The sequence below is a fragment of the Epinephelus fuscoguttatus genome, linkage group LG5 (genome assembly GCF_011397635.1).
Source record: "Epinephelus fuscoguttatus linkage group LG5, E.fuscoguttatus.final_Chr_v1".
In the NCBI taxonomy this organism is placed as follows: domain Eukaryota; kingdom Metazoa; phylum Chordata; class Actinopteri; order Perciformes; family Serranidae; genus Epinephelus; species Epinephelus fuscoguttatus.
The window spans coordinates 22,104,253-22,130,812 of NC_064756.1; the positions used below are offsets into that span (position 1 = coordinate 22,104,253).

Below are 26,560 nucleotides of genomic sequence, written 5' to 3' on the forward strand. Positions count from 1 at the left end.
AACTAATGAAAACATAGTTGTGACTATTATTTATCATTTCTGCCAATAGATGCCCCTAAATTCTACACACTGGACCTTAAATTTTCTGTTGAATTATAATCGACTAGTAGTTTCAACTCTAATCTTAGTGTCAGATTTGCAAAATAGCAGTAAACAGTTCAGCAATGGAAGGATGGAAACAATGAGAGGATGAGAGGCATGTCAACCTCAAGCTTACCATAGCAAAGAGAAAAGCCAGGGTGCAGCAGGACCTGTGTTTATTATACCCATAAAACAAACCAAAAATCAATTGTACATAAAACTCTGATCCATGCCGTCCTTAGGTCACTCGGTCCACCCCGCCATTGACAGACACCTTTGAACTGGAAGGGTTATTTCTCACTGAAATAAATAAAATCTGCTTGTGAGTGCAGATGGTCACAGAGATGCGTCTCAAACACGTCTTTCTTTAAACTCACAAGCACCTTTTAGAGCGTAAACAGACTTCTTTTAAGAGGGTCAGAGCAACAGCTTGAGGCACAGGGCTCTTGCTATGAGGTATGGCTCCCTAAGTGAGCTCGACAAACCCTTCTATCCATCCATCCATCCATCCATATCATCTGGAGGTCAGTCATCCTGCCACCAGTGTCAGCCTGCTACTAAGGAAGTGGCAGGGGCTGTTTGATAAAAGCTTATTTGTGTATTTGGGGCCTGTGTAACTGGAGGCCTCTCTCTGTCTCTCTCTGAGACATAATTACGACTGTTGACTGGAACAGTGAGGTAATGGCACATAAATTCAGCTGATCAATGGTTACGGAGACTAAATTACAGGACATCCCTGTGCCATTATCCTCCCAAAGGACTTAAGGAAGCACATTCCTACACAGATGCAGAGGGGATTTCTGCTGCTGTTGTGTAATTGTTTCTTTTCTTTAAATGTGGTGGAAACTCTGTTGTTGTTGTATGCTTGAATATTCTGCACAAAAAAGTTCAACTAACAAAACAAAAAAGGAAACCAAAATGTACGCATTGAACTTAATCCCCCCAACGCAGCTAACCTGGAAGCATCTCTGCTGATTTGTTAAGTTGAAGCTTTTAAATCTGGTATTTAAAAAAGTGCTGCAGGGTAAACATTAGCAAATCTTCTCTATGGACCCAGCTGTTTTATTCATTAAACTACGTGAGTCATGATTAACTGTTTTACTCTCAGCCAGTTTTTTTCTGTTCCTTCTGATCTCTGACTGAACCTTTATGGTTACATCCAAAAATCTGAATTCACCACTGATAATATTGTAAGACAAAGCAGTATATTAAAAAACAACTTCTGAACCTCACAACAAAATAATCATATTCTTAAAAAAACAAAAGCCATCATCAAGTTGTTTACCATCTTTTGGCTTCAAAACATCCCATTTTCATTACAGCAAAAGCCGTCATTTTTAGTTCAAACAGCTCAAAGTCAAGTGGCACACTGCTGTTGTTGTTACAATAACACCTTTAGCAAAGAGAACATGTGGTTAGGAGTTATTACCGGGAAATTCCCTCGTGTTTTTACAGAGAAATCCCCCTTGAGATAAAGGTCACCTCTGACTGGCATTTGTGACAATCACCTTGGTCATGTCACACAAAAAGTGGAGCTACGCCCAGAGTGACGGCGCTATGATGAAGATGGATAATGTGTGATAACTGTTATTCACTGCCTTACAAATCCTGTGCTGCATACCAGCGATGACTGCTAAATCTTGGGGAGGTGACAAAGAAAGCACAGAAGTAGCGGAGAGAAATTTGGAAGAATGAGAAGGGAGGAAAACGAGTTTATAGAGGAAAAAATATATGCAGAGAGGCCAGGGAAATAAAGAAGGAGACTTAGGCCATGTAAAGAGCTGGGTCTTGTCTCAGTCTCCCCATCCCCGTCACCTCTTATCCTGACAGAACAAAGGGCGGCAGCCTCCTAAATGTGGCGCATTAGCCCTTTAGTTCCAGAGGGGGTAAGGTGACACCCTCCATGTATGTGGTCTGTTCAGCACACATCTGTCAGGGCCTAAGGGGGTGGGCTGGGGTGGTGGGAGGGACAGCAGGTTCTGGAAGCACAAGGAAGACGGAGAAAAGAAACGGGGAGCTCGAGAGAAAGGGTGTGTGTGTGTGTGTGTGTTTGTGTTTCTTCAGGACCCCTGCTGCGACAGAGAAGCCTAATACCCTGTATTTATTGTGGAAGAATTATGATGCTGCAAGCTTGGGGGGTCCCCCCCCCCCCCCCCCCATCTTCTTTATGTCTGTCACTCGATCAGAGCGCAGATATAAACAGACAGAAAAACTTGGAAACACAAACAAGACAGACACACTCCTACAGACATGCTCATAAACTGAATGCACCATAACATTGGGTGCTGATGATACTGTACACATGTATGTAACCACAGCAACTACTCAATTCTGACAACTGTGCCTCGTTTTTCTCATCATGCTAAATATGAAGTTTTTCCTTCATAGTATTAATGTATTATCTGTAACTCAATGTATATGGAAGTCGCAAGGCTTCCTATTAGTTAAATACAGCAATTTTCACTACAGTTCCAATTAAAGCTGAACGGGAAATCAGTGCAAGGGAAAGAGTTAAATAATGTATATTTTTTGTACCATAATATTCAAACTTCTTGGTTTTATTAAAGACACTAATGGTGCCTACATATGCTTAAGATGCTGACAGAAACAAACACATTAAAGTTATATTTTACAACATGAAAGCTTTAAAACAACACACACAAACTGCTTTAATCCAAATGCCTTTATCCTGCTGAACACTAGTTGTGAATTGCACCACTTGTTCAAATGTTAAAGGAGATTTCTGAATCATATTTATCCACTTTAGATAAAGAGACTTATTTAATCCAATAAACTCCCTGATTTATGGGGCGGGTATTCTCCGCAGCTTCTCAAGAACTTCTTTTGAACTCTACTTTAGACATTTAGCACTAAAAGATACCACTGGGAATTGCAGTAGTCGATGCTGTTAAGTTTTTCAACATTATTAAATCAAAAAATAATAAACTTTCTCCCTCCCAACTCCAGCCAGGTGTCAAACTTAGACAAACCAATAGAGGAAGTTAATTCAGACCAGTGAGCCCCTGCCAAGTTCAAGCCTCTGATGAGATCTTAAGGATTGTTTGTTTTGCTGCTGTCAAAGGTTCAAATGGGGAGAAGACGGAGGTTTTGATGACCCTTGGCCCTCAGGTCCTTAGTGGGTGTTCTGCAAACACTCCCTATTGACGTGTGGATAAGGAGAGGCCTGCTGCCGTGCACAGCGCTTATGCTCATTTGAGTGGAAATGGACACCGATCTGAAAAGAGACGAGAACCTAGCAAGTGGCTGAAAAGAAAAGAGTATAATACATATGTAAGGGTGTCCTGTGTGTGTGTGTGTGTGTGTGTGTGTGTGTGTGTGTGTGCTTGAAAAGTACCTATGAATGAATAAAAGTTTTTTCTTTTGTCAGTGCTTTGGTTCTGAAAGTAGGAGGACTGCTGCAGCACATGTGTATTGTGATGTATGCAGAGAGCAGATAACCGATGAATCAAACATATCAAGTAACCTTTATACTGTAGACACTGTCCAACTGTGTATATCCAACTGAACTTCCTCGACCTGTGCAGGAGGTTTCCCTGCAATGTGGTCAGTGCAGGCTGGGATAAGTCTTGAAATAATGTCTGTATACTGTGATTTGCTAAAAGTAACAACCCTTTGATTGTCAGTTTTTTCCAGAATGGATGATCATGATACATTTTTTTATATTTCAAATCTATGTATCTTATGTATGTAAAAAATATTTAAGTTACAAATGATGATATTGTGAAAATTAACATACTGATGAAATTAGCAATTGAGTTTGGAAATATGGTGTGTGTGTGTGTGTGTGTGTGTGTGTGTGTGTGTGTGTTTGATATGTAGGCCAAGCAGGAAGTGACCCATAAACATATCCATCCAGCTCTTTCATTGGGGGCCAGTGTTGCCCTCCTCCTCTCACCTCCTCATCCCACTCCACGAACACACACACACACACACACACACACACACACACACTCAGACACACACATGCACTCTCAAAGCCCCCAGTGAGCGCTAAGCAGGCCAGCGGGCCAGCCGAGGGGGCTCATTACAGGTCCACAGAGCCCCCAAACACAAAGGCCTGAGCCGCTTTAGCCATGGGATGATCTGCTCTCTACTGACTAGAGAGAGTCCATAGACGGACAAAAGGAGGGAGGGGATGGGAGGGAGGGGATGGGAGAGAAAGAGGTGGAGGAAAGCAGAGAAGAGGAGAGGAGAGGAGAGCCACGGGCTTTAAGGATGTCAGGAGACCCCGAGAGAGAAAGCCTGGCGGGCGCTCAGAGAGGAACGGAGGGAAGGAGGAGGAGGAGGTTTAAGCTCCACGGCTACGTCAGGACATTAACATTCACACAACCTCCCAACATCTGCTGTTTCCTTCTCGCCCTCCATCCCTCCCTCTTTCCATCCCTATCTCCCTCTGTCCGCTAACAACACTGGAACAAAGACAGTAAGACGTGGAGCGAGAGGGACAGATAGATGGAGAGGGACGAGGGAAAGGCGAATGGAGAAAATAAGAAGAGATGTGAGACGGATGAATTTAGAAGACTTGGTGGCTTAGCAGCTGCAAGGTCAGAGGACTGGAGGGGAAAAAAGATACCCCTAATATTTCTAATTATAAAAACATGATTTAAATTAGCGAGGGCACTCAATGGTTAATCACAAAACAAAGGAAAGGCAGCAGAAAACGTGGCAGAAAAAGAATGATAAAATCAGTCCAAGCACCAAATTTAAACTGTTTTATCACATTAAAATCTGTTGTCCATTTGTATTTTACTGTGGTATCATTATGGCTGCTATGATCACAGGCACCCGTGGCCTGATACAGGCCAGAATGGACTCTCTAGTGAAGACAGTCTTTGACTGAGCCATAAACCTGTTCTTTTGGAAGCCTCCAGGAAAGAGAGGAAAACCAGAGACATGTCCAGTGCATTAAACCCTCTCCTATAGTCCCACGACTGGCCCTGGGCCTGTGTCTGCACCAGTCTGGCCCAATGCACTCAAAGCCACATGCTCAATTTTATGATACTTCACCACCATTAGTGCAACATTAGCCTTGAGGTGGCAGGGCAGGAGTGTGGGGTGTCTGAAAACAGAAGCCAAACTGTCCCCCACTTCCAAATATTTCCCAAATGTAAACTATGTAGAGACAATTCAGAGTATGACAAAGTATGTTGAATATGCTTCACAAAGTCCCACATCAGAGAAATCTCAGTAGGCGATTGCAGTGATGTTCTGTGACCTACAGAATGGCAGAACAAGTCCTAAGTGAGGTAAGTGTGCGGCTGCAGGGTGCTTTATAGATGATGTATAGATGCCTGGTTCTTTCATATATTTCCTGTGGTGAAATTAGAGCCCTGTTCTGAAGTGCTAGGCCTGTGTGTGTGCGTGTGCGTGCACGTGTGTTTGTGTGTGTGTGTGTGTGTGTGTGTGTGTGCGCACATGACTGTAAACATGAAGACATCTTTCTCCACAGTCAATCTCTGCCTGTCACATCTGGCTCGCAACTCTACCCCTCGAATACACACTGGAATATATACACCGTGTGCATGGTGACATCTATGACTTATGTACTGGGAGGAGTGTTTGAAATTAAGCTGCAGTGAATATGGGCCCAGAAGCACTCAGAGCAGAGAGCAGGCGGGTGTGTGTATGTATTTGTCTGTGTGTGTGAGATTGTGGTGGTGATGGTGGTGTGTGTGTGTGTATGTGCGTGGGGAGGGACGCTGTGGGTCTGTGTGTGGGAAAACAAGTATGAAACTGGTCCAGGTCCACAGTGAAGTGTGTATACATGAGACTGTGGCTTAATTCCAGCTCAGTGCAGCAAAATTTGTGTGCCAGGGCCAAGTAATTTTTAACTACATTGACAAGGTTTTATTTTCTTACATTTGAACAGATGAGTGCAAAAGTTATCATAGAAACATTGGGTACACTGTGTAGTGCACAGATGCTGGATTGTCCTGTTTCATAGACAGAGTCAGTGGTGATCTCAGACAGGCTCGAGATGAAAGTCAGCACCTTCAGGTCTAAAGCCACGTCACTCTGCTGGTGCCGCTGGTACTTGCATGCAATGTCTACACACAATACAAACCTGGACACACTTTCTGTCACCTATATGCATAAAAGTAAATAAATGTCCAAACTAGGAGAGAGCACTCAGTGGAATGATGATCTCCAACAGGCCACTCGAGATAATTCTTGTAATTCCAGCAGATGTGCCGCAGAAGTGTCCCAGAAGCTAATAAAAATACAGTTTTGACAGAGGCTTGATGCATTGCACAGAGCAGAATGAGTTCCTCTGCTAACAAGCTCCTTATGTGAACTATTAACACAGTATAATTATACAGATGAATGTATTTTTAATAACTAAAACACAGCCAGAAATTTTTGATTCATGTCATTCATAATTGGACTTTGACGAGTCTTAATTTTGTCTTTCAACTACAGCACAAAAAAGCTGTGCAGCAGATGGAACAAGAATGGGATTGCAGAGAGCTGCGACCCGTGAACTGTCCCTTACAGTCAAGATGACAGTGAAGATAACAAAAACGGTTGACTTATTCATCTTGTAACATGCCTAACTTTAGTAGAACATAACATATCAGGTACGGAATTAATCTGCGGATGCTCCAGTTCAAAATACGACCAAACTTTTCTATGAATGTCAGTTTTTGAGCCACAACAAAAACCAAATTGTGGCCTGCAACAGACTAGGTAAGACTTCTTGTCTGTAGCTGGGACGATTTCCAGAGAACAGTCAATAAAACTGTTTTTTCAACTATACTGAAGCGCCAAAGTGACGAAAGATCTTTGAGCAAACAGTCATACATGTGCACACAGAATATTACACTGATTGCTCCAGTAGTTTGCAAGATTAGCTGTGGACAGACAGATACACACACTCATACACGCACGCACACACGACCAAACGCACTATCCCCTCCAGGCTTATGCCCAGCAGAGAAAATAATCAGCATAAAATACACTCTATCTCCAAGAATATTACCCCAAATACATACTTACTATACTGCATAGCCCTAGGGTAACATCACAGGGGTACGTTTATGAATGACAGCAGATGAAGTTGTGTGTAGGCAAGGCGGTGGAATGAGGTTTAAGGTGCATTGAGTGGTTCAGTGCAGTCAGGCAGACAACCAACTGAGGCTGCGCAACACAGTATTCTCACACACTGTCTTCATGTTAACATCTTGAGTGACCAAAACTGGCAGGTGTCAGACGACGGCACTGAACCACACTGTCACTAAAAAGATCGAGGGAAGAGACACAGAAAAATCATTCACTTACCAGCAGCCTGCAGGACCAAGTGCATTCGAACTTTAGCCTGCTCGGCTGGAGTCTGCAGAAGAGAAACAGGAAAATAAAAAACAAACAGAAAATTAGTCAACAATAAACAAATGTGATATTTTAATTGACTAACAAAGAGCTTCTTATTCCTCTTAGACGACTAGAGAAAAGAGCTTTGAGCTGGTGTGTTGCTCGAGGGCACATTAAGCAGAACAGACACTCATTAACACAAAGGCTCTTCTAAGGATGATCTATTTGTTAACTACACCACCCTGCGAAGTGACAGGACAGCCTCGACACTGACACAACTTTATCGATGTTATCTTGCTCTAAAACTGTTGCATCCCTTTGGCTGAAATATATTTTACCCATGATCATCTTTAACTCCAACTGTTAAGAGTGAATGTTCCCTTAAACTGTCCTCGCGGAGCACCAAGGGACAACTTCACCAATCTACTAGTCTAATCGTCTGTTTCAAAAAAAAAACACCCTGCTGGTGAAAAACAGAAAGCAACAACATCTCTGACACACCAGGGAGAATCAATGAGGAAAAGATGAAGAGAAATTTAGAGACAAAGAGAGAGAGTGAGAGGAGAAGAGAGAAAACAAAAGCTGCTGTAACAAGTCTTTGGAGAGTTGGATAAGAGGGCACAGAGAGCACATTTTACAAAGATCACAGCCAAAGACTCAACATATTCCCCATCCCATCATGTGTGTGTGTATGTGTGTAAGTGTGTGTGTGTGTGTGTGCATCAGAAACGCTTAGCGGGCATGAACGGGGGGAGGGCCTTGTGCTTTGACAGCTGTATTGGGAGGTGAAGCCCTTTTTCCTGACATGCCCTCAAAAGGGTCTTGCTGTAATTCCAATATCACTGCTATTAGATTTGAGGGTCTTAATTGTCAAGGAAGAATGATGGCTACGACAGGGCGCCGAGCTGTAAAAGGCGAGCGCGCCTGCAGATTGCTCTCGGAGGTTTTTTTCTGGCGCTGCCGTGGCACGGGCGGCCCTCGTTACCATGCAGCAGTGGAGACTGTGTGTAGGATTAGAGAGAAATTAAATGCTAATGGGGATGGGATCTGAATCTGCTGCCTGGGAGCATCATTTAGACGACAGGGCCAGGGCGTCGCTGACAGGCAGCACTTCCTCCCTCCCTCCCTCCCTCCCTCCTCCACAGACAACCCAGCTCTTCCTCCCGCCGTTCCTTCTCCAGGCTCCCCACCCCACCCACAGCAAAAAAAAAAATTTGATTTATCAAACTGTAAACTTGTCACTTTGTAAAAACGTCACTTTTCGGTGGCAGCCAGGGAAATATAATGACCCCCTTTAATGTAGCGATGTCAGGGTGCTGTATTCTAGATGGAACGCACATCAAGGCACTGCAGACAGACTGACGCACACTTAATGTAACATGGATGTGTGTGTGTGTGTGTGTGTGTGTGTGTGTGTGTGTGTGTGTGTGTGTGTGTGTGCGCGCGCGTGTGTGTGTATCCCCTGTAGCAGGTGACATAGCGGATCACACTCACACTGACTGGCACTGCTCGACAGCTGAAATTACTAATCACTATTATGCTGGAGAAGAGGAGGCACACTTGAGGCCTTCACCCACACGCAGACGTATACACACACACTTTCTATTCCCCCTCGTGAAGAAGTGATTAGGGCAAATTTGGGTTTTGTTTTTTTTTTTTGCTTTCTAGCATCTTAGCCTTTACAGGGGCTGTTAAACGGCAAAAGGAAGGATTACATGCCATAAAACAAAAGTCCTGGGCAGGATTCGAACCCGGTTCAATGGTACAGGGCTTAGCTGCTGAACAATTAGAATGACACAGGAATCAGTTTCGGTGCAACCGCTCATTTTAAGCAATAACACATCACAGCTTAACTAACCTGATCATTGTGTGCTGTGCAATCATCTTAGTTACAGTTTATTACGACGCCCCCCTCGGTAATTACATTAGCATTTGTTTACATTGGCCTTAAGGCATGTGTAAGTCCATGCGTCCTCAATGCACACACGTAAATGAAAACACACACACAGTCCTGCCAGCTGTGGGTAACACAACACTGAATCACGCAGGATAGAAAACTGCTGCTGCTTTGTCTGTCGAAACTTCGGAGCAACCTGCTGTTCTTACGACATAAATCAGTGATGTCAAAGCAGTTATTAGTTATCAACCTATAAATGCAAAGACACCTGCTTTAACATCAATGATTGGTGTGTGGCCGGAGGTGTGCAACATGTTTAAAAGTTTAAGTACAGCGCATCGCAAAAGTTTTCTGCCATGTGTGATTCTGAATCTTTAAATAAAAGCAGAGACAAGCGTGTTCTTCCTGCCTAAGGAAGTGAATAAAGGCTGAAACACGCTAATTAATACCAAATTATTAAGCGATGTAAAAGGTACTAGAAGTCAACTCACAACTAAGCAAACATAATGATATGGAAACCCCCCCAACACACACACACACACACACCATTGCATATTTTTGCTTCCCAAACAAACTCTATTTTTCTCTTTAATTCACACATGCATGCGTGCTTCCTCTGTGTGTAATTCATTAGTAAACAATAAAAAGACGTTAATTGTGCTCCCCAGAGGCAGATCTGTGTTCCCCCCACTGGGAAAGAGGCACCCGCTGCATCTGAAGTGGCTTCGCCCCTCAATTAGAACAGCGCCTTTCCGACTCACACAAACAAACATGAGACACAGAGGGAAGGACTGTGTGTGTGTGTGTGTGTGTGTGTGTGTGTGTGTGTGTGTGTGTGTGTTAAAAATGAGCAGCGCTTCCCTTACAGGGGCTTTAGATTATCACACTGTGAGGAGAGGGGAAACAGGCAGAGGGGGACAAAAGACAGACTGATAAAGTTGCTTTTGTTTTCTTCAGAGCTCGGGGAATATCGCAGACAAATGAGGGAGAGTGAGAAGAAGAGTGAAGGTGAGGAAGAAATTAAAAGATGATGAAGAGGAATACGGACATAGAAGGGACCAAAGACGGACAGGATCAGACATAGCCATCATGAGAGGAGATTTTTGAAAGTAGAAATGTAGAGACTTCTATTGTTAAAAGGTGGCTTGTTATAGAGCCATGCAGACAATAGTGGACTGCAGAACCAAGTGCTTTACAGTGTCTCCCAATTCAGTATCTTGCTTGAGGACACACAGAGCCAAAACAAAACCTACGATTAATTGATCACCTGTTTTACTAACTGAGCTACGGCTGTCTTAGAGGCAGGAGTATGCTCAAAAAGAACTACTTCATATGTCATGTCGTCAACCATGTTGGATGCAAAAGCGGCAGAACGGCCACATTTAAAGGCAGGGTGACAAGCTAGCCATCATAGAGAAGGGGAGAGCTGTAATAATTGTTCAGATATGAGGATAAAGGCACACTCTTTCAGAGAGTTTTTCCTGGAGTGAATTCATAGGGTTGCACTCAACTGTACAAGTGACAGAAAACAGAAAAAGAGAGGTTCGCTGCAACTCTCTGAAAGGCACCTAGGTTGGACCATACTAACACCTTACATGTTACAGTATTTCATTTTCATGTGCTCATGCTGTCAGATCATTTGTCTCTTGTGCCTAAAAGCTGAAACACTGAAGGAGCCCTCTCTGAATGTCTGTATATGTTTATGAAATCTAGTCACGCACGCATAGTGCAGGTATTATCAGTAACACAGGCAATGTCTTTCTCCAGGTGTAAAGGAACGCCTATTTCAAAAACATCCCCTTTTCAAGAGGCTGTCATAAAAGAATCTACTATTATTGGGATATTATTGCCAGCACTGACACCCACACCCGCTCAACTCCTGCCCTAACTGTGACAGGAAGTCCTATATGCTCATGGTAGGCCTCCAGCTTGTTCCCTTACCTCACCGCAGTGACGACAGACGCACTGAGACACGCTTAGCTGAGCCTAAGTGCCCAGCGTCTGTCCCATTAGTCAAAAATAAACACGTCCCCTTAGAAAAATAAATAACCTTCACTCGGCTTGGTAAAAACAATGCTACACTGTGTATAATGAGGTACCGCACGCAGGAAATTTCATCTATTTGTAGTTTTGCTCTGTCCAGTGGACTATTTTATTATTATAGGGCCTGGGGCAGACAAAGCAAAGTATGGTGGGTCAGCAGATGAATAAATGGCTGTTAGAGAGGCGGAGGAAAGGTCAGATGGACTCTATCTGGTCAGAGTGTAGTCAGATGGTCAGACTGCATTCTCACCAAATGATTTACTAAATTTATTTATGACAGAGCAGAAAAAAGTCAAGAAAACAAACAAACATGAATGGCAGCATACATCAACACACACGCAGGCAGACGAACAGCACTTCTACTTTTAGGAATCCTTGCCTGACCTAACTGTCAATCCCTTCATTTTTATATGATCATTCACTCAATCTACGATAACCATATTGAGTTCCAGGCCCAGGTGAGCCATGAACAAAACCTGAGGAAGTGAGCAGGAGACCGAGGGGAGAGAGCAGGACAATGAGGCAATGAAGGGTTAGATAGATACTGTAGGTCAGAGAATCAGAGCGAAGCACTGCTGGTCTTCCTGATGATTAGTTGAGCTCCAGAATCGGCAGACACAGTAAACCATCATCTCTCCGGCAGCTCTGAGGAGCAAAGCCAGTGCAGTTCATCTCGTCTCTACTAAAAACCCAAACTCAACAAATCATTTGATACATATGCTGCTATGTACAGCAGAAATCTAAAGAGAAAATTAAATAAGCTCTTTCTGAAAATCACGTTTTGTTACTGTAAAAGGTTTTAAAGATTTCCACTGAAAATTTAAGCTATTATCTCACCATGAACTTGCATTCAAATATGATATAAATACAACTATGATTAAACAGATACAGCTGGTATAGCTAAATGTTTATTATGTTTTTATGTACAAAATATATTGACAAGAGGAGCAATAGAAAATAAAGCCGAGGGGCAGCTGAGGTTCAAGTATTGAAGTCTATAGTTTATCAAAGGCACCTATGACATACATCTAAGCCCTTACTGTCTTAGGGCACTCTATTCATCTTAGCTGTATAGTCCAAGTCAGCTATTTTATTAAAGGCCAGAATCCAGTATGACCACCAAAGAGAGACTCAGAGTGCAGCACATTTATTCAAGTGTCTTTTTGCAGCTGTAAAGCCAGCAAACAACGGCCTATGTTGATTACAATTAAAGGATGAACTGTCATTTAGACCACTGAGGGATGGATGTGGATCATAGCTCAACCCCATCAAATCCGATAAAGAATAATTAACAGATTTCCTAAAAGTAGCAATAAGAGGGCAGTCCCAGAACATATGTAAAAATGTCCCTGGAGCATTAGAAGAACAAAAAAGAAGAGTTACAGGAAGTAACAACTACAAGGCACAGCATAGGCCCTATGAATAATCTTAAAATGAATCAAATGGTGTGCTACATTTTTAGAAGTATATTTAAAAAAAAGACCATATTGTATTCCAATCTGGACAACCAAACATCATAAGCTCTCCATCGCAGGTCTTCTCACAATCCTACATGACCTCCCAAGTTAGTTTACACTGATAATAAATACCAACAGTTCGCACGAGACATAGAAAATCCAAAAGGACGGACCAGTGTCTGGGTCTATGTCTCTGTGTCCTCTTGATAAAGTCAGTTTACCAAAGAGTCAGCCTCCCAGACAGATTTTAAGGAAATCACCCCTGCTGTAAAAGTTTCTGATTACTTTTTTTTTTTTTTTTTTTTTTTTAATAAAACCAACTTTAACAGAACTTAATGCTCAAGGTCAATGTATAAATTGCAGTACTGTAAACACAGAGAACGGTTAAAGCGCATTAAGAAGTCCAGTAAAAGCCAGCAACACTCTGAATTCAGATTTTGGGACCTTTGTCACACATTATCCTCTTTCCTGCTCCCTATGTCCTACCTATAAGTAAAGAATCAGCATAAATATATTAATGAATACAATGATGAAATGTGGTTTTGAGTTTCAAATGTCGCCAAACATTATCTTGAGTCCATCTAGCATAACATTAATCTTAATAACACCCCTGTAACCATTATTATCTGTCAATAAACAGTTTCAATATACACTCCCTCTAACTCTCTTTATGCTGGAGTTGATATGCTCAATATTCATCTCATTATATTTTTAAAGTCTTCATCTGTTTCCATTTTCTTTCATTTGTTGCATTCCACTCGGGCTTCCTCCCCATCTCCTCATCCTCCTCTACGCCTCCCTTGCACTCCCCCCCAAACAAACACACAGATATATCCCATACCCAAAAGAGGACAGGGGAAAACAGAGCCCCTAGAAAATGCAATATTTCTGTTTTTAATATCGAGGTCTATAAGATCAGGGCAGAGATGGGTTCCATGGCAATATGTTTATTTATATATTTTATAAGGAGGGGAAAAAAATCTGCCTATCAGTGTATGTATTTGGGGGGCCTGGGCCACTGTATCGGAGCTCATCTTATATGAAAAATAATGTTGTGTATGGCTATACTTTTATATATAATGGCAATATGGGATCAGGGCTCTTTTACAATGTGCCATACTTCAGGCTAGGGCTAACAGCATTTTATGGCCCGCCAGCAGTTCATCTTCATGTCTCAGGCAGGCAGGAGCACTGCATAATAATGTCGTTTCCTGCCCCCAAATGCTATTTCACAGGCCGGGGCTCATTTCTCAAACTTCACCACTTTTACAATTTCCCAAACTTTTATTCCCGTCATTATTACCAACAAGATTTCATTACGTATTTAGAATGTAAACAAGTCTGAGTAATGACACTCCCCCGTCTCCCTGGAATCATTCCCGCTGATGGCTCTGCTGCTATCTCAGGCGCGTGTATTCATACAAACACACGCACACGCACACACACAAACATGCACGTGCATACAAATACACAAAACCCCACGCGCTGCTGTTTGCCCACATGCAACGATACAACAAGTACACATACATACATAAACTGCCCCAGCCAAGATACAACTCAAAGGCAGTAATTTACTACCCCATGTGCATGTGTGCGTGCGTGGGTGCGCATGCATGTATGTGTTCCCGATAAAAGGGGGAGGCGGTGGGGGTGGAAGAGGGGGGAGAAGGAGAGAGTTTTATACTCAACTCACATAAATCATGTAGAAGAAAAATGAGCAAATGTGCAGGCTAACTCATCTTCTCCCCATCCGGAGAAAATGAAATTCACTGGAATACCTATCAAAACTGCAATCATCCAGAGATAATATCTTCTTTGGTCTATCTGCACTTTCCGATTTAATTTCCTCCATGCCCTTGACATCCAGCGATACCATTAAGATGAAGCACATACAGTAAGGGAGTAGTTCTCACGTTTTGATATATGAGATCTCTGCGCTTAATGTAATATCATCATTTGAAAATTAATGCAATCTTTCTTTTGTTTGGGTGGGGGGGGTGTTTTTTGGAAACACTCGAGAGGCGAGCCACGGTGAGACAGGCAACAAGATGGAGAGCAAGACAGTGATGGGGACACATGAAAAGGAGACAGAAAAACAAGTGATATGCGAGAAAGGAGGGAAAGAAAGGGGGGTACTTTGTATTTTGTAGAGCCCCCCCACCTCCTCCCTTCTTCCCCTCCTTCTGTGCCAGAATGACATGCAATTACGTCTGGGCCTGCCCCGAGTCAGAGGTCACTCAAATTACTCCATCATTTAGCTGCGCCGTCAAGATGAGAGAGAGAAAGAGACCACCCCACCCCCTCCACATCCTCACAACCCCCGCCGCCACATCAAATATCATGAAATCATTAGTGTAATAAGCATGGAAATCTGTTTGCAGATTATCAACACCCCCCACCTCCCCTTCCCCTCCTTTATCTGCCCAGAATCTCTCTCTCTGAGCTGTTTTCACCTCTTTATCCTATACAATCATATTAGAGAGGAAGAAAGACAGACAGAGACAAAGAAATACAAAGAAAGAGATACGGTGCAAGATAAAGAGAAAGTGTTTAATGAGACGATTAGAGACACAGAATAAAGAAAAGAGACGACAGTATATCATTCGGAGCTCTGTCCTCAACTTCTTTAAGACTGCTCAAAGTCAACTCCCTGCCATATTCAGTGACATCAGGTCTGTCACATTCTTGGTGTGTGAGAGAGTTGTCCTCCTGATTACAGCTGCTGTTGCCAATCTGTCAGTAGGGCAACAAGACATTTTGCCTCTGTAAACTCTTCAACTCGCCAAGGGACACTGGGGCGACACAAGCCATCCCTGAAGAAAGCCATGTGTACAGCAGTCTGCTGACCCCTCGTTTCTACGCTACCTTTTCAGATAAAACAAACACACTTCCTTGAGATGCAGAGCACCTTTACATAAGAACATTGTCAAATATGTTTGATTTTTTTTGTCAGCTAAAACGAGCAGTGGGGGGTCCAACTCAGAACAGACAACCTTTAGGACGTAACAGATCAATAATAGCTTTTGAATAGTGTCAAAAAATAGCTCACTTTTTTAAACTGAACTAAATATACTGACTACATTTTAAGATGCCATATTAATTCTAAGACCTACAGCATTTTCTTCCCCAAAAATAAGATCAAAGGGTGCCTAAAAGACTATAACAGTTTGGAGTAACTACCACAATTCCACTTAAACACTGCATCTGTTATTAATACAATATAAATAATATTTTTTTACAATGTCCCCATTAGACATAACGCAGATTCTCCAATGACAACACTAGGGATGTGCGCGATTTGTCCACTAGTAACTTAAATGCTGCTACTCTCATTAATCTGCACAAGAAATACTAGTCAGTTAAACTTAATATTAACCTTCAGAACACCTTATTAATGTATACATTTAAGGGCTCGACTGCAAAAATCAGAGTAATAGAAAATGTCTGATTCCATTTTTACTGTGTCAGTTTTATTTATATGTGTAGCTGCGACAGAGAGAGTAATTTGTTGACTTGTTTTAGCAGTGACATCACTGTTTCCTGTAGTGTTCAACAGCCATCAAAGTGCTCAATGGAAAGTGCTGCACAAAGAAGACAAAGATTGATTGGTTTTATAGGGGTTTTTTTTTTTAAGAAAATATGGTAAAAAGAGCAGAATTATTAACTTAAATTAAATTATTAGCATAATCCGTACTGAGGTGTCATGTCTTCCAAGTACAATGTTAATTAAATTAGCTGCTAATGTTAACTATACCAAATTAGAAAACAAAAACCAAGGGAAAACCAACTAAACAAAGAAAGACACATTGGCATGTTCACCTTGCCTGCAGGTGAACAGATGAAAATTGGGATAAAGATGACATCTCGTAAAACCAGTGCGGTCTGACAGTATTTTAAAAAATCTTTAAATCAGGTTGTTTGTAGGCTGTGTCATAATAAACTAGTGTACTATCATTCAACAGGGCATTAACCACATTTAGACTGCCGGTGATAGCCAAACTCCAATGAATAGCCAAATCCATATGACATTGTTTTGTAGGATAATGTGCAATGTTCATAATATATGGTGCAAAGTGACACAGCAGCATTTAATATACAATTTGGTTATTGAAAAATGTGCCTAACAATTTCAAATGGCTCTTTTAAATCATGCAATATTTTTTCGGACAGTGTTTAACCTTATGGATTAAATTGAGCTCAATTTTTTTTTTTTTTTTTGAGCATTTTTTTTTCCTTTCAGGCTAATCCACAAGTCTTAGTTTAAACCTCTTTTTAAACTCTGGGAAATTGGTTGTAGAAACTTCCAAAGACATTTTAGCTTTCTGTGAATCATGACCTCAGCTCAACCTGCAACCCTGGACTGACCTGTAAACCAGCCTTTCCAGCCCTCCACCATCATGTTCTACTCAAACCCCCATCCCAGGACCGATCTCCCTCTCTCCCTTGTTCTTTGCCTCACTCTTCTTCTATCCTTCCCCCGGCAGAGTGTGTGTAGTAGAAGGATGGGTACAGCTGCTGATTGAGCCAGTAATCCTGATGAGGCTGATTCCTCATGTATTGATTGAGCTGCTGGCTTTCTTCTACTGCGCTCTGAGAAGCGGTGCATGTGGACTGATTAGCTGCTGTAGGCCACCTCTTTCACTATCGCTCCATTTCTCCCAGAGCAAGGAGTCGTCCAACTCAAACTTGTGTATGTGTGTGCACGCTTGAACGTGAACATGTGTGTGTGTGTCTACAAAAGCAGAAACTAACGCAGAGCACTGGGAGCAATTAACTTCAGTCTTTTTCTCTGTATTGCGACTGATCGCGTTCAGTCAATCTGCTGAAACACAAAAACAAAACAAACATGAACAATAAAACAAACCTCAGACCACATAAATCTTAATTGCCCACCTAATTACTATGCCAGTCATTCACTCGTACTGTTAACTTAACAGGAGGAGGAAACGTTGGTATTCATCATGAAAAATCAAGCGCAAGAATTATTTGAACAGAAACTTGAAAATTTTACAAATATTTTTAACATAACTGAGAACCATTGCAAATTATTAAAATTAATATTAGGAAGTAATTATTAGTGTAAAAACAGTGATTCCTTTATCGAGACCAGGTTCAAGGTAACTGTTAAAAGGATAATACGACTTCAGCTTGGCGACACCGTAAGTGTCAATATGGTTGATGCACTAATCTTAAGAGCGGTACATCAACAGAGAGCCATAAATGCCTGTTTAGAAACCTACAGGGATGTATGTGTGAGGTATGGAGGGAAACAGCGTTTCCAACAGCCCTGCAACACCATCCTCAGAGGGAGATGAGCTCCATTATTTACAGTTCTCTGTCCCGAATCGTAATCAGAGTCTTGCGCTCCCTAGGCAGCTGACTACTGGGGTGCAATCTCCCCATAAGCATAAACACACCCATAAATTCAAACACTCAGTATTCAGGCATTCAAATTTCCAGAGACACATGTATACAAAAAAATGCTCCGGTAAACATACCAATGTGTGTTTCTGTGTGTGTGTAAATGTGTAATGTTTAACTCTGAGTTGATCCCTATAAAGATCAGGAATCAAATGCAAACATGCAATAATCTGTTCCTATAGGTCCACTCAGTCTAAAAACTATGCATAACATACATGCGACTGCCAAGAAACATTAACGCAAAGACGGTATATTATTATATTACTAAGGCATTGTGTAAAATACAATCTAGTTTACATTCCTCTTCAGTACCACTGCTCTGTATCAGCGAATTAGTGTAAAATGATAATATGATACACAGATAAACTATTCAAGGTGACTTTGACCGGATTCGTGTGTAAGAAGTGTACAAACATGAGAAATCAGTGCATAGATACACAGAGCATTTGTCTACACTATCACTTATGGAAATTAGTTCACATTCCTCCACTTGCCTTTAAGAGGAGGACTCATCTCAACATGAGACGTGCACTACCTAATGTTTGCCAAGATGTAACTGCCAATGCACATATTGATTAATGCTGTTTATGCATGTAATCCTCTCTTGAATAATTCACACGCCCTTTTTATGGAGTACCACATCAATCACACCTCCAGACCCACCCATAGACATCTCCGAAGCCAAACTAGACCATTACTAAGTCGTGCACTATATTTAATGTCAGTCATTTTATTTAAGTGTCTGAACTCTGAGGGAGAAATCTATGCACTATATAGTGGTGCCCTTAAAAATCCCCACAGTGGAACAAAAGAGTAGGGAGCAGTGTATTAGTCAACAAGGGAGTGGTTTTGGAGACAGCCAAAGAGACAACTGCACCCAACCAGTGCCTCTCTATCTCACATGCCGTAAGTGCAACACAATGCATTGGATAAATAATTGATAATTATATTATAATTGTACAAGTAATAATAGCATTAATGCACTTTGGGAGCAACTCAATGCAGTTATGGAGTAAACGGTGAGCAAAATACAGGCAAAATCACTCCACTCTTATTCGCACTTCAATCAGAGTTCTGATTACAGTCAGTATCATTAAAAGGAATCTATTATGTATTACTTGTATGTATGCTTATTTTCAGGTTCATACTTGTATTTTGAGTTTCTACTCGGACACGTTACACGCTTCATACTGTCTGTGCTGGAACACCTGTATCCACCCTCTCTCTGAAGCACTCCATTGTAGCTCCTGTCTCTTAAAAACCACACTCCCTAAAAAAGCCCAGCCTGCTCTGACTGGTCAGCATTTCTGGGCATCTCAGCATTTCTGCACCGTCATTGTAGCCGGGGCATAACTGAAACGGAAAATAGCTGCACTTTCTGTCATGAAAAATCACCAATAAAAGCTTCAAAACACAACCGGACATGTCCCAGCAGGAATATGAACCGAAATCGGGCGAGAAGTTTACAACATCAGCAATCAAGATTACATGTTTCCCTGACGTTAGCATGTGGCTTCGTGTGGCAGTGCAGGCTATGATGCAAACAGTGAAGTAGCGTGCCTGGAGCAGATGACCATTTAAAGAAATCTGTCACATGCTGATGTCATCTTATAGCCAAAGTAGAACAAAAAAATTCAAACAGTCTGAAGCCTGAGGTTTGTGCTTACAGGGATTACTTCTACATACGTTTATCTCATTATTTTATAAACTTTGGCCACGTTTAATAAGAACATCTGCCATTGTAATGAAGAAAAAGCATAAAAGGTCCTCTTTAAGGAACAATTCTGCAACTGAGCTTGATGATGTTGAATCTGATCTTCTGCTCGCTCAAGTGGAGAGTTACTGCGAAGTGTTTGAATTTTGGGGTCAGTCATTTGTGTGGCATATTCAGGGTCATTTGCGTAGTGCGTGGTGGGGCTGGGGGTCATTTGCGTAAGGTGCTGGGAGCTGCAGGTTTAGTATGCAGGGAGGCGAGGGAGGGAGGGCATGTGACATCCACAGAGAGCCGGGACCCTCGCTGACCCCTGTCTATAATTCATCCCCTGGAATATGGGGCACATCAAACCTCAGTTCCTTCCCACCCAAAAAGAGGAGAGAGAACCTTTTCACTTTGTTGCACGGCACTCTGACCCCATATTAAAGCGAGCAGCAAGAGAAACGCTGGAAACGTTGGCCATTAAATTTTCAGGGCTGTCCCGGGAGAGCGTTTCCAGCAGGTCCTCGATTCGTGGATGGGAGAAGACTGAGCAAAGGCCCCATGCTGACAGGAGGAGGGAGAGGGTGTGTGTGTGTGTGTGTGTGTGTCTGAAAGGCAAAAAAAAAAAAATCTCCTTTCATACATGCACATGCAAACAGGTATGCACAAATGTAGAAATCCTGCAAAGACCCAAAACAAAATGTGTGTGTGTGTGTGTGTGTGTGTTTGGGCAGAATTGGGGATAAATGAAACGCTAATATAAAAGGTGGACCAGGCCCTAGGGGGGAAACTACCCTCCCTCTATCCCTGTTTTCTCTGTTTTCTCTGTCTCTCTCCCCCTGCCTGTTAGCTGCAGGTATTCAGCTCCAATTCCGGAGGTTTCATTAGAAATGCAGATATCAAAGTGTGTGTGTGTGCGTGAATGTGTGTGCGCGTGTATGTGGGGATAAAAAGGGAGGTGTCGAATAGAACTTACCAGATGTTCTAATCTTCCTTTGATGTTCGCGGCATCCCTGCAACACAACAACACATTTCCCCCACTGTAAATAAAGCGCGGACACAAAACGTCATTTAACAAAAAAAGAAAAGAAAAAAAGAACACTTTTGCAGATGCACACGGGCACATCCACCACAAACAAAATATACACACATCAATATGCTCACAAGAGACAGAAGAACCCAAATCTATTTAGGTGTGCCTGAATGAACATTTCTGAACCAATTTCTAAACATTTTAACACAGTACATCAGAACACGTCCTAATTCTGTTTAAATGTAGTCATTATTTTCTCAATCAATTAATTCACTGTTTGGTGTATAGAATGTAGATATTTTGAGTCAGACCACTAAATACATTGGGTTTAAAAAACTACTTAAAAATGAATTGATTATCATACAGTTGCTGATTAATTTTCTGTCGATCATTTGGTTGATAAAATTGTTTCAGTTCTAGTTGTAATATAATCAGCACATGTCATAATCATCGTATTGTGTTCTTCAGTTATGAGCAGGATGGAAATGTTTGTGCAAGTAAATTGATCTCAATGACATCAAAAAGGTTTTGGTTAATCAAAAGGAAAAACATAGTGAAGAATTATCCTAATTGTAACCTGTCAGACTGAAGTGCTGTGTGTGTTTGTGTGTGTTGGCGCCCATGCCAGACAGAGGTTAACTAATATTGTCGCCTCACTGTTGGCAGTCATAATAACAATTTCCTAGTACAGAGAAAGAACTCGGAGCTTATTATCTGTGAATTAATACAAAAAAAAAAAAAAAATGTGTGTATGATTATTGGGGTAGCAGCAGCAGAATGGCGAGCCGAGGAAGTGAAAGAGGAGGAGGGGGGGAAGTGGTCGGTTTTAAAAAGAGCAAATTGGCAGTAAATAATAGATGCGATTTTGGCACATTTCAAATTTGCAGCAGTGGAAATCAACAGATCAAGAGAACACAAACAGCCCCTGTCTCCGATCCCAGCACCCCCCATCCAACTCTGGCCCCCATTACTGACAACTCCACCCTGGCCGTTGCGTTCCACTGTGTGTGTGTGTGTGTGTGTGTGTGCGCGCGCGCATGTGTGTGTGTGCTGAGAGGGAGGAAGGCTTATCGACAGGCTTCAGTTGCTAATGCAGCCAGCAGCATCACAGTGTAAATCTACACCATCTCTAAAATTACATACTGTCTAATCCATCCTATCCTCCACCACCCTTCTTCCATCCATCCATCCATCCATCCATCCGTCAGGCCAGGTCCCACACCCAAGTGTGACCACAAACCTAAGCTGTTCCCACATGATCAACAATTCTAAATAATGGGACGAAGGACTGACAGAAACGCTAAACAGAATTATTAACAAAAGTACCAAACAACTGGAGAAGTCAGGAAGAAAGGATGTTTGCTTGTTTATTCTGTGCTCTGTCAGTGAGCCACATGCAGACAAGTCAACCACTTAAGGCAAACTTCATCTAGCTGTAATTACATTACATTCTGACAAACACCCCGCCACATTCATTATACATGACGGGCGCCCGGCAACCAGACAGCAAGACATTTGTTACCGTGGTGACAGTGTGTGTAATCCGCTAATGAAGCGCAATTAGTGAGAAACAATCTAACACAGGGGAGACGCAGCGCTCAATCCCTCCTCCTCCACTCATTTCCCTTCGCTTTTTTCTCCCCCTCACACTTTTTATAACCACATCTTTTTTTCTGTCTTTTATTTTTGTGATCCAACCTTTATTAAGCTCTTCACTTTATTTTAATCTCCCACTATGTCATCTGTTGTCTTGACTTTATCAAGGGCAAGCTGTCCAGCGCTGTCCGCACCAGGGCCGAGGGGATCGCTCTATCCATTAGACACACACAGCTCACACACAGCTCACACACACACACACACACACACACACACACACACACCATTTTACATCCTCATCTCTCTTTTCAAAACATCATATAATCTGCTGAGGTCTTCAGGGACACAGCTTTCCTTTTCTTCTTATCTCCCTCCCTCCCACCGTTCTCTGTGCCTTCAACGCAGAGGCAGCATCGATTTCTGAATTACGCCACAATATTAAATAATTAATATACTTGCCATGATTGATGTTTTGCATTAGGCCAATATTAGGTTATCAATCAAAATCCACTTGGTTTAATGTAATAATATTGAAAATGTGTCAGTGCCTGTTCATCCAATTTGTAGTGGAGGCAAGCCAGATAGTAATGGTGGTGTAGCACAAGGCCTCTGAGACACTGTGGCCCGCTTACTACAACCATAGGAGCACATTATAGCCCCGGCACACAGCGGGAGGGGAGGGGAGTGATGGAGGGAGAGATGAAGTGAAGACATGGACGGACAGGAATGAAGCACACAGACAGTGATTCACGATGCGCTGTGACAGGACTGCCATGCTGACAAGGCGTGGCGGTCACATCAAGTCTTTTAGTTTGCCCTCAATCAAGAAACTGAACTTGTGGTGCATTAAAATTTTTACTATTTGCTGTATACAGCATACATAGAAATGTATTTATCTACATATGCAGCCTAAAGAAATACTGTCTTTCCTACAGTTTGACTTGAAGAATTAGTATGTCAATTCAATTGAGCACTGCTATAGCCCAGGAGATAGGGGGCGCAGGTTGGTGGTTCAATCTGTGGCTCTTCCTGTCCGAATAGTGTCCTTGAGCAAAACAACTTTACCTAAGCTGTTCTACAAATGTACAATACTTTAGATAGAGGTTCATCAAAATGAATGCCTCTTCAACCATTTCCTAATCGACTTCAATTAGGAGAACACTGGTGCAACAGGCCCTTTTTTACAGCAGACACTGGCTATATTCACATGCACAGCTTATTTTGGTTTTTGACCTTATTCTTAAAAAGACGATATTCCTAGTGAGCAGTTTTTTTCAGTATTCCACTGGTAGAAGACTTGCTCAAAGTCCCTCAATCAATTCTTCAGCCACATTTTTGAAACGTTAGCATTACCATATTTGCACATATCCAAAAACCTGGCGATATCCAAGTCTTTCAAAATGTTTAAAAGTAGGTGTGTTTCTCTTTCTGTCAAGAAATGTGGGCTTTTCTTTTGGGCATGCATCTCTACCCTAGCCTCGCAAACTGTTGGCTAGTTGGTTTGTGTAGAACGCATCCATGATAACGCACAGAGCCAGCCGTAAAACAGGCAAGAGGCTGTGTACCACAAACTGCAGTAAAAACCCCAGTTAAGACGTGTTCCGAATGCGCTGTATACATGTCAAAGACCGCTCCTCAAACCTGAATAATACCAGAATATCGCACATGTCCTCACTGAAAAATGTTTCATTCGGACAAGGCCTAATCGGGAATAACAGTTCGAGGTGTTTCAATTCCTTTTTCAATGGTGGTCTATGAGGCAAAGAGCTTTTTGGGCCACAGGGGATGTTTTTGTTGCAATACCGTGAGTGGCCACTGGGGAAAAAAGGAAGTGAGCTGACCAGCGTGCCTGGGGGCCTGCCATACATCCATAATAGCATTATAAGTATATAATTGTAATCACATTATTAAAAAAAATAACCCAGAATGTGGTTTGGAAGTGCATTTTATGTGGTTTTTACAGTCCATACTTTTTTAAAATCAATCTGAATATGCCAAAAAAAAAGGGCTGAAAGTTACTTTGGTGACCACCGAACTTGGCAAACTTATTCTTTGCCAGGCAAGTTAAACCTCAACCTTGAACGCAGGTGCAGGACAAGTCAGTATTGAAAAATAAAAAGAGAGAAAAAATACTGTAAGCTCTCAAATATTTTGTGATGCAATGTTTTGACCTTCAACATCAGGCGAAAGAGACAGTCGTCAGTCATTATGTTCTGCATTTTACACGACAAAGATCTTGAAGGTGGACAGGACACATTGCACCATTAAATCTCTGGGAACCTACAATATTTCGTGTGCAGACTACTTCTCTTTTCCCTTCCAAACAGCTACGAGCCAGAAAGATGGAGAGCCTGACAAAGATAGGCAAGTGAGAGAGGGAGGGGTCAGAGACGGAGAGAAAGAGTAATGTACTGTTGTTCCAGGAAATGGTAATTAGTTATCTGAGGTCAATTAAGTAAAACTAGACAAACAAGTGTGAGTGTTAAACTGAGCCCTGGCAAGGTCAATATAACCAATTTAACATGGTCACTGGATCCATCACACTGTCTGCACTTTCTGCTTTCTCATTCCCTCGCCTCTCCTTATTTAATCCACTTCTTTAATCGCGCACTTTTTCCTCTCATTGTCTCACCCGTGCATTCTTTCGGCCTCTATCACTCACAGTACATGTTCTGTTTCACTGTGTCCAAACCTTTTTCTGTCTCTTGCACTCTAACGAGGATCTTTAAGCTGTTGCCTCATCTTACCTCATCTCCTTCCCTGTGTCTCTCCTCACCTGTCATTTCGCCCTCTCCCAATCACCCACCTGCCTCTCTCCTCCCTCTCTCTCTCTCTCTCTCTCTCTCTCTCTCTCTCACTCCCACACAAAACCCCTCACCCTCCCAAACCCCTGCGCTCCTGCTAGCAGACAATTAATTACAGAGCCAGCACCAGATGAGTTGTCATTTGTGGTCAAGTTTCTAATAATTGCATTAGGTCGTCAGGTTTTTCTAAGATGCCCTCCACTCCCTCAACCCCCCCTCTCCCTTTCTTCCTCTCTTTACTTGAACCCTCCTCCTCTCCCCCTCCACCCCTTGACACAGTGGAGATAAATATCTTCAGTCAGTCAATGGAGGCGACAGAGGGACTTAAAATGCAGAGGCAGTCATTTGATTTCCAGCTAACAGAGCTGCCCATTAGCCCAGCACTCATCAGCCATGCATTACCTCTCAGGCCTGCTGTCCTGAGTGGGGAAGCTTTAACCCTTTCACTGTCCACTACCGGCCAGGTTTACCTTGTAATATGAGGCATACTTCCACTGGCTCTCTTCCACTGGCCATATTAACCTCTTTAACTGTCCCCTATATGTATTAATAGCCACTTAACTGTCCTTCGCTAACAACAGCAGTGCGCGGGCAGTAAAGGCAGACTTACTGAACAATCAGAATGATCTTCACAGCTTTACTTTTGTGGCATTGCCCTGATCGCACATTGTATAAATGTGGTGAAATACTACTCAGTTTAAGATGTCAAAACCATAATAGTTTTAAACTCAACACCAATGGCTGTTTATGTCTCTGTAGCGGCTCCATCATGATTTGTAGGGTTGTACCCGACTCAGAATTGTGTCATTCGAATCAGATTTGGCTGTTCAGTGTAAATATTCAACAATTCGGTCCATTTTTTCCAATATAGAGTTCGAGCAGGGTCTGGCTGGAAGTTCAGGGTGACAGCTACATTCATGTAGGTAATATATTTAAGTAAACAAGACTCCAAGCTAAGCTGTGCTAACTACGCTAGCGACAGATTGTAAATGTGTAAGAACATTTCTTCGCCCACTCTAGATATCAAACAAAAGCCAGAGACTGTATTGTATTAAGTTGCCATGAGCTGTAAATTCACCGCTTCTATGCATAAGGCAGTGGATAGCGTTATCTCAGAGCCTGACCGGGCAAAGCCTCTCCTCCTCCTCAGACTCGCCCTCGGTCTGGGCCCACAGCTGCCTGTGCTGGAGCAGCGTGAAAGCG

At 42.3% G+C, this 26,560-nt stretch overlaps 1 protein-coding gene across 1 annotated transcript in view; it reads right to left on the reverse strand.

Moving 5' to 3' along the window:
- The window catches only part of rsrc1 (arginine/serine-rich coiled-coil 1), a 136,144-nt gene that overhangs the window by 63,205 nt on the left and 46,379 nt on the right, over positions 1-26,560 (reverse strand). The window contains exons 5-6 of the mRNA XM_049577499.1: positions 20,901-20,937; positions 7,381-7,432 (exon numbers count right to left, since the gene is read on the reverse strand). Coding sequence (XP_049433456.1) covers positions 7,381-7,432; positions 20,901-20,937 — 89 coding nt within the window. The remainder of the gene's footprint in view (positions 1-7,380; positions 7,433-20,900; positions 20,938-26,560) is intronic.